The 15,842-nt window shown below is 47.7% G+C and overlaps 1 protein-coding gene and 1 long non-coding RNA gene across 4 annotated transcripts; one reads left to right on the top strand and one right to left on the bottom strand.

Moving 5' to 3' along the window:
- Window positions 1-9,931: 9,931 nt before the first annotated feature.
- Window positions 9,932-12,487, bottom strand: LOC118255892 (uncharacterized). 2 transcript variants are annotated; one of them, XR_004781073.2, is made up of 3 exons: window positions 12,406-12,487; window positions 10,781-11,081; window positions 9,932-10,572 (listed from the first exon to the last, which is right to left on the bottom strand). It is a non-coding gene; the product is annotated as an uncharacterized LOC118255892 (long non-coding RNA). The 2 variants fall into 2 exon arrangements; XR_004781074.1 differs by lacking the exon at window positions 12,406-12,487 and adding an exon at window positions 12,113-12,219.
- Window positions 12,488-12,947: 460 nt separating this feature from the next.
- Window positions 12,948-15,559, top strand: TWIST1 (twist family bHLH transcription factor 1). 2 transcript variants are annotated; one of them, XR_004781075.2, is made up of 3 exons: window positions 12,948-13,590; window positions 13,697-14,054; window positions 15,426-15,559. XR_004781075.2 is itself a non-coding variant. In XM_035562482.2 (2 exons), exon 1 carries the CDS (start codon window positions 12,984-12,986, stop codon window positions 13,545-13,547), a length of 564 nt encoding a protein of 187 aa, XP_035418375.1. In that variant the 5' UTR covers window positions 12,948-12,983; the 3' UTR covers window positions 13,548-13,590; window positions 14,117-15,019. The 2 variants fall into 2 exon arrangements, 1 of the variants encoding a protein (XP_035418375.1); XM_035562482.2 differs by lacking the exons at window positions 13,697-14,054; window positions 15,426-15,559 and adding an exon at window positions 14,117-15,019.
- Window positions 15,560-15,842: the final 283 nt, after the last annotated feature.

Genomic DNA, 15,842 nt, shown 5'->3' with positions numbered 1-15,842 from the left:
AATAAAAATGCTCAACTGTAATGCCTTAAAAATGTATCTGTTCAAAGAATGCAGCTCAGATATTTTTTAAAAATTTGCTTTAATTTCATTTAGCTTTCATTTTTTCTCCATTCTACCCTAGATTAAGGGATAAGCTTTGGTCTGGTGGCAATAAATATTAAACCCCTACAATTTCTTACAGCCATCATTCCATAGATCACCAGCCACAGCCCAGTTCAGTGGTCCCTATACATTTGAAATTCCCATTCCTTCAAAGAAGTCAAGCTAAGGAATCAATCCTGTAATCTTTACTTTTGAGTAGTGTAGTGTCAATTTTCACATGAATTCACACTTGTAAGGTCTGTAATGTAATCAAATGTTTATACATATTACATTACCTTACTGTGGTTTATACTTCCCACAAGGGCTTCCGTGCCGTAACTGTGACTCAGAGCATCTCCTCCCACACCATGGAGTTTTGAATGCTTCCCATGTAGAGTTATTGTAGTGCAGAAGGACAAGTTTCACTATTGTTACCTGGAGCTTTATTTCATGCCAAAGTAATCAGGCACACTGAGATGCTAGGCCTGTTTATGCTTTCGTCTTACCTCTGCCATAATTTCAAAAAGAAAACTTAAAAGCCTCTGTTGATTTAACTGTCTCTTTAGCTCTGAAAGCAGAAGAAAGGTAATAATTGTCTATGTTAATTCCAGTTCCATCTTGTCTTGCTCCAAGCCTTGCTCCAAGTTCAAGGGAAAGCAGAGCATTTTATGATTTCTTCATATTATGATTTTATGATTTTTCAGCAAAGAAGAAATCTGTGTATGGAGAGACTTTACCATAAATAAATGAGCTAAGAGATGGAGGAGTAGTTAATTCAAATGTTGATATTTTTTTCCCTCATATTGTTTACCTACTATAAAGTCTTTAACATTTCTAATGAATTTTGATTACTGAAACTTACACTGTTATCAAAGGACAGAGTTGTGAATATAGCACAAAGCATACAGTAATAATTATTCCACATCAAATGCCATTCACTGATTGAACATCTTGGGTTCAGGTGGGAGGGATGATCTCTCTGGTCTGGACAAAATGTTGCTTAACAAAGGATTTACAGAACAATCTGTTATTTAGGATCATTCACTTATTGTATGACCAAGGTGAGATACAATATTAAGATCCCGATTTCTGCTAGACCACTGTTGACACTAAGGGAATTAAAAGTTTTGACCTAAGGACACAGCCATTATTTTGGTCTCTGATAGTGAAATGAAAGTGTGCAGCTATGCTAGCCCTTCTCTCTTCAGCAGTGAGTAGTGATTGTGGTGCACTTACTGCTCATATCCAGTATTTCTGGAAAACTGTACTACATTTTACGTTGTTCTGAATTGTCTTCTTAAGCCTATCCATCTGTGTAAGTCTGGGTGCAAAGTTGCCATTGAGAAAAGGCACAGGACCTCAAGATGTCTCTAGGTAAAATGCCAGTTGCTAGAAGCACCCAACTTCAATAAATACAATGCATGATTAGAAGTATAAAAAGAAGTTTCAACACAGAAAATACACAGAAACTTTTGCAATTGAGGGAATACCCAACAAAGCCTTGATGTCCCTCTTTGACCCCAGGGCTGGTGGCCTTTCATATTTGTCTTCCACCTCTCCACTGCTCTGCTCCTCTCTATATTCATGAACAGTGGGTTCTTGAAACACACAAAAAAGTCTCCTTTAAAACACATTTATTTGAAAAACGAACGCAGAACCCGATAGAGCTAGATCCAGCCACAGCACATCAGATTTCGTGTTGCAACAGCATGCTACATTTTCTATGAAAGCTGGCGCCAGTGATCATATTTTGCCATTCAGTCCACTCTGTGTGGTTGTATATTTTCTTAATGAGGATCTGAAACCAGCCCCCTTCACTTAACTGACAGTCTGCCAGAATTATGCCATCTTTCCAAATGCAGAGGTCATATGATCCATCTGTTGTCTGCAGCCATGCAGGGGAAACACTTTCCAAAGAGAAATGTGGGTTGGCCCCAAACGTATGTAATTATCCAAAGGCTGAAGTGTTTCAGATGTTTCAAGGTGCTCTTAGACCTCATCTTGGCCATCTAAGCTCCTCTGAAGTCTTTTAGAATAATGTATATAACTAAGCCATTGAGTTGGCAGGAAATTTTTGGAGTACAGGAATAATTTAAAAATTATTCTTGAATAACTTTGAGCTGAATCAGAGATTTAGGACTCAATAATATCAGCTGGGACTTTTGGGAGTGCTTACTCTTTTAAATAGTTCACATTTTTGTTCTTAACATTATCACATATAAAACAAAAAGTAAAGAGAATTCAGTGAATATACAGAAAGATGTTTTAATCAGATTTTAATGACATGCCAAGACACTACAGTAACTCTGCAGCATCCTTGACTCTAATAACTCTGCAAAACTACCAGATGCAAGAGAAGTTGTAGAATGATGAATAATAGTCATGGACAAAAATAAATAAATAAATAAAATAAAAAGGTGATTGAGAGACTGTGAAATGAAAGGCTATCTCAGATCTTTCCCTGCCTTACTTGAAGACGTGTGGAATTCATTTCGTACTACATCTGAGCCAGTTTAAATTTTCTCTGCAGATATCATGAATGTTGCCAAATATGATTAAACTGATAGTTTAGGTCCTCATCAGGTGCCACCTCTTTGACATACAGAACTCAGTTTTTAATCATCAGCAAATGGAGCTTTCACCAAAGTACTGATAACTGTGCTTGAAATAGTAAACCAAGGCTTGGTAAGATGGAACAGAGACCAATAGACAATCCTATTGCTGAAAACACCTTTCCCAGCCTCAAGTTATTAAATTTGGAGAGATGCACATGTCTATTACTTTACTCTGTCAACCATACATGGGTTCACAACAGCTTAAGTCAATTCTCACCATTATATAGTCCACACATCCAGGAACTGAATTATTACAGAATCCCCTCTCAAATCATAAATGCCATACCTATAGGCTGAACCACGTTATACTCTAGAAGTTTTGTGATGTTAATAGCATAAAGTTTACCCACAGAGAGAAACAAGTTCTGCCAGATCTATGATGTGAACATATGGTATTTGTCATATTTTAAATATGCAAGTACATTTCCTCCAAAATAGAGATTTCTCATATTCTCTGAGAGTGGTAAAAGCATGAATCTTTGTTGTCCCATTGTCCAAATCCTTTGATGAATCCAGTACATTAGCCAAGTCTTTGACTAGAGAGGATTTTGGAATATAAGGTCAGTTGTTTTGCCTCCAAGCTGAAAAGATTTACCACGTAGTTGAGAACAGTGCAGAAAGTGAAAAGTTCTAATGACATGTCTTTCAACCACATTTCCCCTCCCAAATCACAGTTCTCAAGAAGCTATGGGTCATTAGCATTATATATTGAGAGGGTTTCTGAAATTCTTCCATACCACACAAGCACCCAGTATCACCCCAAAGATGCAGTGTGACTCAGGGAAGAAGAAAGGAGGCTTTGTGACCAAAGCCTTTTCTTTTGCTGAAAACATCCAATGACACATTTTCAAATGACAGGAAGTCTATATGGAGACTGGTAATGCTTGCCTTGAAGAGGTATGGTGGAAATGCTTAGCAGCACCATAGAGGTTTCCTAATCACTGAAAATCTAGGGAAAACAAGCTACATTTGCTGTGGTTTCTTTCCACTCTATGTCTAACGATACTGCTACCTGTATGGCACTACTCTCCTGCCTCTATATTGCAGAAGGGTTGTTGTTATGTTATACACAATCTGACATTCCATGGGTGTTGCTGTTGAGCCACTGATTCTTTTGCTTCAGTTTTGGTGTCCTTGCAGTAACATCTAATCCAGTGTGGATGTGACATACCATTTTCAAATGCTCTTGAGCAAAGTTTAATGGCAACTTTATGTTGTATAATATTTTTCCAACCTCTGTGACATAAGGAGCAATGGATTTTTTTTTTCCTTCAATGAACAGTTTGGGAGGGGTATCATGAAGAACTGCAATATATTCGACAACTACAAGGAATGGTAAAGCATCTTCTATCTCTTTGTAGCAGTATAGCTTGCTGCTGACCTACACTAGGTCAGTGTGAATACAAAGAGCTGTTTATTGTAGTGACAGCTGAATGGCTGGATCACCTTCTTCCCTACTATCCATGTGCCTTTGAGTTGGCCCCATACCTTTGATGTGAGCAAGTATCAAGTACCTCCTTTTTTCAATATGCATCTGATTTAGACTTAAGAACTTAATTTCCCAACAGTGTATCTAATCTTTAAACATGGATTTTTTTCTTCTTTTTTTGGATAAAAGTTGCTACCCACAATGAAGCCTGTGCAGAAACGGTAAGGCTTAGACAGCTAGCCTGCCAGCTACACTAACAAATCAGATAGTTTGACATCTATACCAGACTATTAGTCCCTGCAATGAACTGACAACATGAAACCACAGGTGGAAGGATTTGGTGTTGCTAAATTTTACCTGCCAAATTGGAGGCTGCGTTGTCCTCTCAGAAGAGACAGCCCATTCTTGGATGCGTCTTCAAGAAGGAGAATGTGGCAGCTGTTTCGCTTTGTACAGCAACATGACACAGTGTTATAGGAAAGAAAACACAGAGAATTATCTAGGTTGATTGAAATTAAGCCAAATGACAGTGTGCCATACCACAGCCACTCAATTACATACGTTGAATGTAGATAAAGTTGTAGTTACCCATAATGGAATCTGGCCAGAAGACAGCTTCATGTGTCTTTCCAAGACACTAACGGATTTCCACTGACCAAAAGTTTAACATGTTGGCTGATAATAGCTAGGTTGAAGGCCATGTGGGGATAACCAATATAGATCATAAGTGACACTGTAGATAGTATATGGCTGTAAGCCATTGCAATGTAATTGATCAAACTTCTATCTGTTTGAAAAGAATGATGACCATTTTATTGTCGTGCATCAAGTAATCTTTATTCAGAAAAAATAAAAATAAAAAAAAATCTGGAGGTATGCATCATTCAGAGTACCCAAACATCTGATACAATGACTAAAGGGAAACAGTGCGGTAAATACTGTGAGGCTGTAGTCTGTTTTTATATTTGCTTTCCTCTTCTTTTCTTTTTTTTTTTCAAATAAAGAATGTGTACTATGTATTGTCGTAGAGAAAAGGATTACCATCTGAAGTTGTTAATGCCACTGAAAAGTAAGAAATTTCATGTTATATTCCTTGCACATCTTCTGATTTGAAATTAATTATATCTGTTGTCACCAAGAGTTGCATTAGGCCATTTGCAAAGGTGTAACAGCAAAGAATAACATTAGATCAGACATTATAAAATGTCATAAACTGCTTGAGTATGAATTGGGACATGAACTTGAACATATTTTAAAGTCAGGAAAATATGTTGAAATGAAATTTTTGCTCTGTCTTTGAAAATCTGGTGCAAGTCTTACTGTTTAAGGTCCAAAACGTATACGTACCACTGACCTCAAAACATCTTTGCACTTACAAGGTCAACATACTTAACAACAACATTTCTACCATGCAACAAAATATGGGTGTTCTGAAGACTGAAAACAGATTACAACTTTCATAGAAAGAAGTGTTTTTAAATCACAGAAAATTCCATAAATTCAGCTAAATATTTAAGAAAAATGACTTACCCTTTACTCCAAAAGTAACCAGTCTTAAGTATTTATTTCTATTCAACAGTATTCTCAGGCTGGACTTGTTTTCATTTCTATTTTATTTAAAGTGTAATTGACCCATTTTAGGGCTTGACCTAAAGCCCACTGAAACACTCCCTTTGACATCAAAGGATTTTGGAGCAAGTCCTTAATGAACGCAGGCATAAATGTTCTAAAAGGAGAAATGAATACTTCTCTGCTTCCGAGATTAACTATTTTTAGTGCTGCAAGGTCAGACAGTACACTTTGGCATGAGAATATGTTTGGTATAGATAGTTTACAAGACAGAAGCAGAAGAAATATAGTATTTTACAATACAGCATAGATACAAATCCAGATGCTTGTGTAGTGGTCAGAGTACATAGACAAACACATGGATGCCTGCATACATACATACATATGAACAGTGTGCATGTGTTAATTTACATCAACATTAATAAACCATGGACTCTTCTGGACAACTGCCCTAAAAGTTCAGTAACCAAGATTTGTGCTCTAGAGCAGCTTCCTTGTGTGACCTATTGTTTGGCATTGGGTCAGTGATTAAAACCAGGATATGGATCTATGAATAGATCCATAGTGAGCAAGGTGCCCTCACAAATCATCGTCCTGTTTTCCTGAGGTTGGCAAATAAGATTGGAGCTCTAAATGGTGTACAGTAGATCTTTAGGTACCATAGCAGGTAGCCCATAGCACAAAATAAATATAATAAAAATATATAAATACCTTTCCACTTAGAAAGAAATATGTAGGCTTTTTTCCACCCTGATTGTCTTCTCTGAGAGGAATACCTGACAGAGAAAAAATAAAACCCTGTTCTCTCAAAAAGTCCTCTAGCTCTAGATAGGTATCCTTAGAGCCAAGGTAACTTTGGAAAGAATGAGATGAGTGCTCATTTCTGTGAACATTTCCCATCCAGGCTCTTCTTCACTGCTCAGCCACACTCAGCTTGTGTGGTCCTAGAGTGGGAGGAAGAGGAGGTGGATGGGTTCCAATTTCCAGACCTGGCATTCGATCAGGCTACCAATCAAAATAATAATAATAATAGAATAAAAAATTTCCATTTGCCTAGAAGAGCATGCATGTATGTTAGGATGACCTTACAGCCTTGAAGGCCTTTTCCTTCATACCAGGCCTTGCTGTCTGCCTCAAAGGTAAGGAAGAGCCTTACACTAATAAATTACAATAATGCATTACACTAATGAATTCTTGCAGTATCTTCTGAGTCATGGTTGTTTCTTACATGATCTTTTTTCTTCATCTTCTCCGAGATCCCAAGAGTAGCTGTAAGTCTAAAGCAGACCACACTGAGTAGGGAGCACAGGGGATCATTCCCCAGGGTGCAGACATGGCTAACTGCAGCATAGTCCACTTCCATGCTGAAATTCTGGCTCTGGGACTCTGCCTTGAATCACAGGAGCTGCAGGAAGAGTTAGAGCCCACCCCTAAGAAGGAGACTTAGTGGAATGCCTTATCCATCATCAGTGCCCAGGGTACACCCTCCCCCACCCTGGAAGAAAAAACAGAGTTTGTGGCTAAAAAGGCCTGAAGTTTTATGGAGCTTCCATGGGCCAAGTGTACTGAAAGATTGAAGATACAGATTTGAGTAATGTGTGGGAGCAGGAAGAATACAAAAAAGATATATTTACATAGATCAGGAAAGATGGAAGAGATGGAGAAGCATTTTTTTTTTTAAATCAAAGGAGTTGAAATAGCAAATAAACTCCATTATTAATATAAATAACTATTATCCCCTGGAGTGCAGATAAGCTTGTTTTACTAAGCAGTCTTCAGATTTAGACATGAAACCACATAAACAAGACCCAGAGCCATAATTAGGTGCAGAGCTCCACCAAAGCACTAAATATGTTGATCTCTTGTGATGGGAAGGACTGGTCTTCTATGTGGTGCAGGATAGGCCTTCCACCAAGGTGCTCACTCCCTCCTTAAGGAGCAGGAGCCATGCATTATTTCTGGAGCCGAGCAAAGCGTACGTAAATAAAAGATTTTATATTAGAAAACGCATGGCAAACAATTGCAGAGCTCGGGTCATCGGGACACCTGCCTCCTGTGCGGGCTTGCGTGCTTGCTAACAGGGCACAGGTTTTGCTTGGCCTTGCAGGGAGGCGGTAGCAGGGTGGAAGGGCCGATGCGGAGCGAAGCGGAGCCCCCGCGCGGAGCGGCGCAGCGCTGCCGGCCGCCGGCACAGCCCCGGCCCGGGGGCGCGCTCGGGCGCGGAGCCGGGGGCGCGCTGGGGGGGCTCCACAGGGCTTCTCTGCAGGAAAAGTTAAGAAGCAGCCCCCGGGATAGGAGGCCTGTAGGGGTTTTCACTGAGTCACCGCATCGCAGCTACAGATTGAGGTTTAAAAAGTAAATAAATAAATAAATATAATAATAATAATAATAATAATAAAAATCATTGTGGTCGTTTTGACAATGAAACGGCTTCGCAGAGCGATTCCCGAGAAACTCTTCTCTTTTCCAGAACTTGCAAACGAAGCGAGTGGCAGAGCCTCGGGTAGGAGCACACCCGTGGGAAGTGTCCGTGTGTCCGGGGGGGCCGTGTGCCCACCCTGCACGCCCCCAACCCCAACCCCGGCTTTGGCTGAGCGAGAAAAAAAAACCGGGGGCTGCCTGCGGCGGCACCCCCGAAGGAATCTGTGCCAAAGCAAGCGGGGAGCGGCCGGACACCCTTCTACATCCACTCCCGTGCGGGTCGGGGGTGGACACGGGGCGGGACACGGCCTGAAGGGACAGGGACTGGGACAGGGACGGGGACGGGGATGGGGATGGGGACGGGCGGGGAATCGTGCCCTCCGGTGGCCGCCGGCCGCACAGCCCCGCCGGCTGCGCCCACCCTGCCGGGCCCAGGTAGCCAGGCTGCAGGCACGGCCCCGGGGCGGGCGGCTGTTCCGGTCAGGGACAAGGAGGTGGATGGCGGAAGGAGCCAAAAAGCCAGTCCCGCTCTGCGGGGCTTTGGGTTCTTCCTGCCCCTATGCTGCTCTCGGCACAAGTCGGTGGCAGGGCACACGGTGAGCTCCCAGGTCGTTCATTCGAACACGCTGCAGTGTGGAAAGTTGCTGAGTGCTCTCTTGTTCCTTCTGAAGGGATCAGGTCTCGACCAGGCTTTCACCTGGCATCTGTAGGAATTAAAATCCCCGGACATGGAAATCAGTGGGGAAACTGCGATTGATTTTAGTGGGCTTTGAGACAGCTCCTGAGGAAGTTAGTTCCATGAGTACGTAGCCAGGCAGCCCGTCCTGAGCACATATACTTAACAGTTACACTGCTGAATATCCCAGGAAGCCCTAACCAGTTCGAGAGCATGGTATTTTGCCATAGTGAACAGAGCTAAATTACAATGTGTGTACCTGCAGGCCATATGCCTAACACTGAACAGCCTGTTGCAACCCAGTTGCAATTTGAACGCATGCAACATAACACACGTTGTGCTTGTAACCACCACACATAGTTCTTAAACTATGCGCACATTAGTTCTTAAACTTCCCCACTGATTTATAATCAGGCAGACAGAATAAGAGCTTTTATTCATTCTTATTCAAAAATCAAAGAAAGACCCGAACTGATGGCCCGCTCCCCTTGAAAGCAGGGATGTTTGTGCTTGGCTGGGGCAGGGCTTGCTCGTCCCAGCCTGAGAATATCCCAGCAGCTCATGGCTCCTACACAAGGACGGAGATACTGTCAGGGGAAAGTTATCCAAGTGTCTCCCTATGATCAGCCATGCAAACTTTGCTTCCGGAGATAGATGATCAAGACCACAAGGAGCACCAAAGCCTAGCTCATTCAGTCCCTTTGCTAAGGCCATTCCTCATTGCATGTTCCTAGGAGCTTGTCATTTATTCAGCTCGGTGTTCACACCACAGCTGTAATCTGGGTTATTGTAGTTACTGTACGTTACTGCACTGGTGACAAAATGTTTTCTGGGTTTCTTCATGTCCTGACAGTGCCCTGTGTAAGGGCTGATCCAACAGCACACATTTTCCTGATACAGGCAGGCCTGCACAAATGGGCAGATGCTGGCCTAGAAGTGCCCTGGAAAGGTTCTAGAGTTGCTTGCAGTTTTGTTTGCCACCTCCAAAGAGTGAAGCAGAGATGAGAGCCTGCCCAGAGTGCCAGATGAGTCCTCACCCAAGCCATGCCTCTGCTTAGCAGAGAACAGGACATGCCACCCTCACCCCATGTTCCAGAGCAGACTGTGGCTTTTGGAGGTTCAGAACAGATGGTTTAGCACTCTTTGAATACACAACATTTACTATTTTAAAGTGGAATACAAAATCTTCAACTCCATTCCCACCAGAAGCTGTGTATTTCAAATTAAACCAGAGCTGAAATGGCTTTCTTTAAGCAATGTACAGTCCCAGCTCCCCTTCCCTCCCGACACACACATATGCATGCACGCTGCAACAGACCAGCTGTACGTGCACACACCCACAAATGCACTTAAACACACACAGATCCTTGATGTATTCTTCTAACTAGTGCTGATTGCTTTTGCTGCAGTTGCAGTTAAGAGTAACTGACCCTAAACCCTGCCATCTGCCATGCTCATCTCCTCTCCTCTCCCTCCAAGAACAGCCGCCCTCCGCACCCCATGTGCATATTCTGTGTTTTCTTGCTTTCCGACATGGAAGAATAGAGTTTGCTTAGGCTTTTCATGTACCGCTCTCTCCACCTTTCCTTTCCTCTTCTGCACACCCCTTCTCTGGCCAGTGGGGAGCAGGTGGTGTCCTGCATCCCACTCAAAGCTCAGCTGACCCAGCAAACCTTCAGGAGACACTGTCCTTCCTTTCAGACAAGGGATCTCTTCCACCAGTTTTGCCAGTGTGGGGCTTCACTGTCCAGGCATGGTCTCAGCATCCTGTTCCCTGCAAGCTAACACGTACCTGAATTTGAGTTTGCACTGATGTTTTTTGTTGTAAGAAGAAGGGGAGAGAGAAGGAAGGAAGGAGGGAAGGAGGGAAGGAGGGAAGGAGGGAAGGAGGGAAGGAGGGAGGGAGGGAGGAAGGAAGGGAGGGAGGGAGGGAAGGAAGGAAGGAAGGAAGGAAGGAAGAGAACCCCAGAGCTGCCTGTGGATGCTCACCTTTGTTCTGTGATGCCACCGCTCACATCCTGGAGGAGCACCGGGGCTCTGGGCACAGACAAAATTGTAGTGACCGGGAGATGGAGGAGAGGCAGCTCTTTTACCTTGTGAGGGGCAGGCGTTGCCAGCACAAGGGAACCCCCGGAGCTTCCCGGGTAGGCGGAGGTGTCCAGGTGACAGCCAAGGCCTGTTGGTCGCAGCTCCCACAGCAAGGACAAGCCAGCCCAGCCTCAGGGAATCTGTGCCCACTCGCTGCGGCTCTGCGTGCCGCTGTGCTTGCCCTCGCACGCTGTTTTTCCTCCTGTTTCCCAAAAGAGCAGGGTTAGGGCGGCCCGCTATGTGCTCGCTTCTCCGGCTGGAAGAGCGGTGCAGGAGAGCTGCCCTCTGGGCAGCAGGGAGGCAGCCCCCGACCGCGCCGGGTGGCGCCGGGCGCTGCGGCGGGGAGCGGCGGGGACGGGGGCCATCGCCTGGGCCGAGCTGGGCCGAACCGGGCCAGGCCGGGCCCGCAGCCCCTCGGCGGCTCCTGCTCCGTGGTCCCGGCTCCTCACAGTGCCCGGGGGGCTCCGGAGGTCCCTGCCCGGAGCAGGCGGCTCTTTTCCCCCCTGAGCAGATGCCAGCGCTTTTCAAGAAGCCTCGTCTTTTTCTCACTTTTTTCGTCCCTGGGATTTCCCCCTCTGTTATTTCGTTCGCCCTCTCCTCCCTCCCACCCCAAAGGTACCAGCCCTGCCCGCCGTCCCCACGCCGGGGCTGCCCGGAGGAGCGGTGGCTGCAGGGCCGGCGCCGCAGGCGTGCGGTGCCCTGGGTAGGAGCAGCAGAAGTGCATCGCCCCTTTTATTGACGGCTGGCAATTTCTGGCTTTCTCTTCCAGGCTTTCCCCGTTTGAATCTGAGCTGCTGTTAAAAAGACACACCACCTGCTCGGGGCTGCTAGCGAGCGGGGACGGAGGCAGAAAGGCGGGGGATGGGGAGAAACAGCTTTGGCTACAAACACAGAAGATAATTAAAAATAAATAAGCTCGGTTCCCAGGAAGTGCCGGCCTCGGGTGCCTTCAGGGAGGGCAAACTGAAGCGTGCGGCCAGCGGGCACCGAGGGCGGGCAGAGAGGCTCTGCACGCCCTCCCGTCCGCCGTGCCCGGCTGGGGCTGCAGGGATGCGGAGCCTCCCGGCTTTCTCTTTAAAGACGAGCTCGAGGACTAAGGCGTATGCACGAAGCCAGTGCTCAGTTCCCCCCCTGCTTCCACCTCTGAAGATGGCTTTCTCCGAGCGCAATCCTCCCGCCTGCCAGGACCAAGCTGTCCTGTTCCGTCTCCCCGGCCCAGAAACGTGCGGCTACCTCGGAAAGCCGGACCCCGGGGGGGCTCGGAGCCGGGAGCGTGGGGTGTGCGAGAGGGGGGCAGGATTAGGATGTGCCTGGATGCTTCCCCGCGGGTAATTTCCCCTTCCTCCCTCTCGCTGCAAGCCGTGCCCGCTGCGGCGGGGAAGTCCGAGAGATGCAGGCAGCCCCCGGCCACCCCGGGGCAGCCGACCCCTCGGCCGCCCCCGCCACGGGGTGCACGGGCACCCCCCGTCACCCTCCCCTCCCCCCCCATCCCGGCCCCAGCACCACCCCAAAAACCGAGTGCGAACCGGGGGAGCCGGAGGGAGAAACCGCGGAGAGGGAAGCCGAGAAAGGGGCTGGGGTAAGGATGGATGCGTGTCGCGCGGGGGGGGGGGGAAGGGGGGGGGGGAGGCCAGATCACTTGTGAATGGCTTGAAAAAAATAATTGGGGGAGGGCGTGGAGGGGGGGAAGCGGAAACTTTCCTATAAAACTCAGCAAAAGTCCCTCCTCTCCACGTCAGGCCAATGACACTGCTGCCCCCAAACTTTCCGCCAGCAGGAGCTATAAGAACCTCCAAGTCTTCAACTTTCTCCCAATCCCAGACACCTCGAAGCGGCTCCAAGGAGGGATCGGGAGGGATTTTTTGATTTTTTTTAATTTTTTGGTTGGCGTGGTTTTTTTTGTTTTGTTTTTTTTTTTTTCTCTTGGATCCCGATGCCATCCCCCCTCCCCCCAAAGTGAGGTCCTCCCTCCCTCCCTCCTCCTCCTTCTCCTCGCAGGCCAGCGAAGCAGCCGACCAAGGGGGAGCTGGCGGGTTAGGTGCCCCCCTCTCCTCCCTGCCCTCCCCCCCCTTCCCGGCCCGCTTCTCGCGTCTCCCCCCCAGAGATGATGCAGCAGGACGAGTCGAACTCGCCAGTCTCCCCCGCCGACGACAGCTTGAGCAACAGCGAAGAGGAGCCGGACCGGCAGCAGCTGCCCAACGCCAAGAGAGGGGGGCGCAAGCGGCGCTCCAGCCGCCGCAGCGCCGTCGGGGCCGCGGACGAGCCGTGCAGCCCGGCGCAAGGCAAGCGGGGCAAGAAGTGCGGGGCGGCCGGGGGCGGCGGGGGCGGCGGCGGCAGCAGCAGCGGCGGCGGCAGCCCCCAGTCGTACGAGGAGCTGCAGACCCAGCGGGTCATGGCCAACGTGCGGGAGCGGCAGCGCACGCAGTCGCTGAACGAGGCGTTCGCCGCCCTGCGGAAGATCATCCCCACGCTGCCCTCGGACAAGCTGAGCAAGATCCAGACCCTCAAGCTGGCGGCCAGGTACATCGACTTCCTCTACCAGGTCCTACAGAGCGACGAGCTGGACTCCAAGATGGCAAGCTGCAGCTATGTGGCCCACGAGCGGCTCAGCTACGCCTTCTCGGTGTGGAGGATGGAGGGCGCCTGGTCCATGTCCGCATCCCACTAGCAGGCGGCGTCCCCCACCCGCATCCCCCCAGCAGGAGCCCTAGGTAAGGCAGGGACCCTGAAAACAGGGGGATTTGGGGGGGGGGGGGGGGCTGCGCCGTGGGCCGGCCACGAGTGGCGAGATCTTGAACCTCCTCTCCTGGCTTCCAGGCCGGCTGGAAGCAGGGCCGCTGGAGCCGAGGAGATGCCCCCCGCAATCCCCAAGTCCCCCCACCCACCCGCGGCCCGTCCCCGGGGCGCTCCGCCGGGCCCACGGGTGTCGGGGCGCTGCCGGCGGGGGTGGGCTGCGGTCGAGGGTGTGGGGCCGGATGGGGCCGGCCTGGAGAGGTCCCTTCCCCACCAACCGCTGCGGACGGAGCCGGCGGGGCCTGCCGAGCCTCTTCTCGGCCCGTGTTTCGAAGGGAATCCGCGGCCCGGCTCCCCGGGAGCGTCACCCCGGCGGGGACACCCTCTTCGCCCTCCTTCTGCCGAGCACAGAGCGAGTGTTCACGGAGCCAGGCCGGCGGAGGTACTGCTGGGTCTGTCTTGCATGTCAGTAACGAGTTTTCCGCCCTCTCTGGGTTTTTGCAGATGACATTGTTCCCACAGAAGGAGAAAATGGACAATCTAGAGACTCTGAAGTTGGATACCTTTTGTTGTTGTTGTTGTTGTTTGTTGTTCTTGTCTAAAAAAAAAAATTGTACCAAGGATTTCTTGGAAATTAGAAGAGCAATATCCAAATTGAAAGCAGGGCGTGGGGTGCACTTAAGGAAAGAGAAAGAGACAAGGGCTTTGGACAGTGACTGCACGTTGGGCGTCGGTACAATCCACACATCTCTGCATTCTGATAGAAGTCTGACTCGTTCGATTTTATTTTTTTAATTTTGACGAAGAATGTTGGAATTTATCTCCTTTTTTTTTATTTGCCTTTTTTTTTTTTTGCATGCATTCCCAAGAGGTCGTGCCTATGATCCACTGATAAAAAGAAATACATTATTGTGGACTTTCTTCATTCTTGAATGAAACCAACCAACCAACCAAAAATATCCCTGTAGAGATGAAAACTTTTTTTTTTTTTTTTTTTTTTTTTTTAGGGGGGAATAAGCTGGGCTCAAGCTGTTATATACCCGGTTCCTAACTTTTTTATTATTATTATTTTTCCTCTGAGAAAAAAATAAACATTTTATTTATTTATTGATGACCCATGTTAAAATGCAAATAGATCCGGTGTCTAAATGCATTCCTATTTTTATGATTGTTTTGTAAATATCATTGTATATTATTTTTCTGCAATAAATAAATATGATTGAAATTTTAATAACCTTAAAGTTGGTCTGTCTGAGAACTCGAGGTTGGAACTGGAGATAAATACCTGCTTGTTGAGCTGTAAAGACACCCAAGAGAGAGGGGGCACTAGTACAAACAAACCAGGCGAAAAACGCAAATAAACTCGCTACTGACAGACACAGGCACGTTATTTATTGAGACAGCTTTATTATTCTGCGCTGGGGTTCGCTGGACTTGGGGGCACGGTGTCCTCCCTCCTCTGTCCCTCTCTCCTGGCTGTCTGTCTGTCTCTCCTGGCTGTCTGTCCCTCTCGCCCTATACCCAACACGCCCATTGCTGAGGGAGCCGAGCTCCCCGGCGCCCGGCATTTTTGCTGATAACCCTTAAGAAGAGGCATCGGTTTTAAACAGGGATTCGGCCAGCCACAGGCAAAGAGAGAGAAAGCGAGTCTGAAACAGGGAAGTGTCTAGCGAGTGGGGTTTTCCGGTGGAAGTGATGTTTGACTGCTCTGCTCTCCAGGGTTTTATATAATATATAGACCAGCGATCGCATATGCGTTGTGCGAAGCACGGAGGATACTCTAACCCGCCCTCTTCTCCTTTTCCACACGCAGGGCGCATGTTGCCTCTCTTTCTTCTCACCATACCTTCCGCGGGGTCCCAGCATGCGGCGAGACCCCCGTTGTAAGAGAAAGGAAACCTCCAGATCTGAGGGCTCGGGAGGAAGGTGAAAAGGGAAGTTGCTCCAACCAAAAAAAAAAAAAATTAATAATAATAATAATAAAATCCCACCCCTGACCTTTAAACAGGACAGCTGATTCAGTTTCTGCTGTCACTTGCTCATCCCCTCTCTTCGCAGCCCCTCCGTGCCGGCTCCCCGTGCCTCCTGCCCCCCGCGCCTGCGGAGGTTCCGCGGGTGCACAGGGGCGCCAGGTTCCGGGGGCTGAGCAGAGTCCCCGTGGTGCCAGGACCTCTGCCGCCGGACTTCAGCCAGTGTCTAGGGTAAATAGGATGGGGTGTTTTTGCAAAAC

This window comes from Cygnus atratus, chromosome 2 (genome assembly GCF_013377495.2).
Source record: "Cygnus atratus isolate AKBS03 ecotype Queensland, Australia chromosome 2, CAtr_DNAZoo_HiC_assembly, whole genome shotgun sequence".
Lineage (NCBI taxonomy): Eukaryota > Metazoa > Chordata > Aves > Anseriformes > Anatidae > Cygnus > Cygnus atratus.
The sequence above is the reverse complement of the archived record's forward strand: the minus strand, read 5'-3'. Positions and strand labels throughout refer to the sequence as shown.

Excerpts from the sequence above, each read along its gene's own strand:
- TWIST1 (XM_035562482.2), top strand. The coding sequence starts at position 12,984 with ATGATGCAGCAGGACGAGTCGAACTCGCCAGTCTCCCCCGCCGACGAC.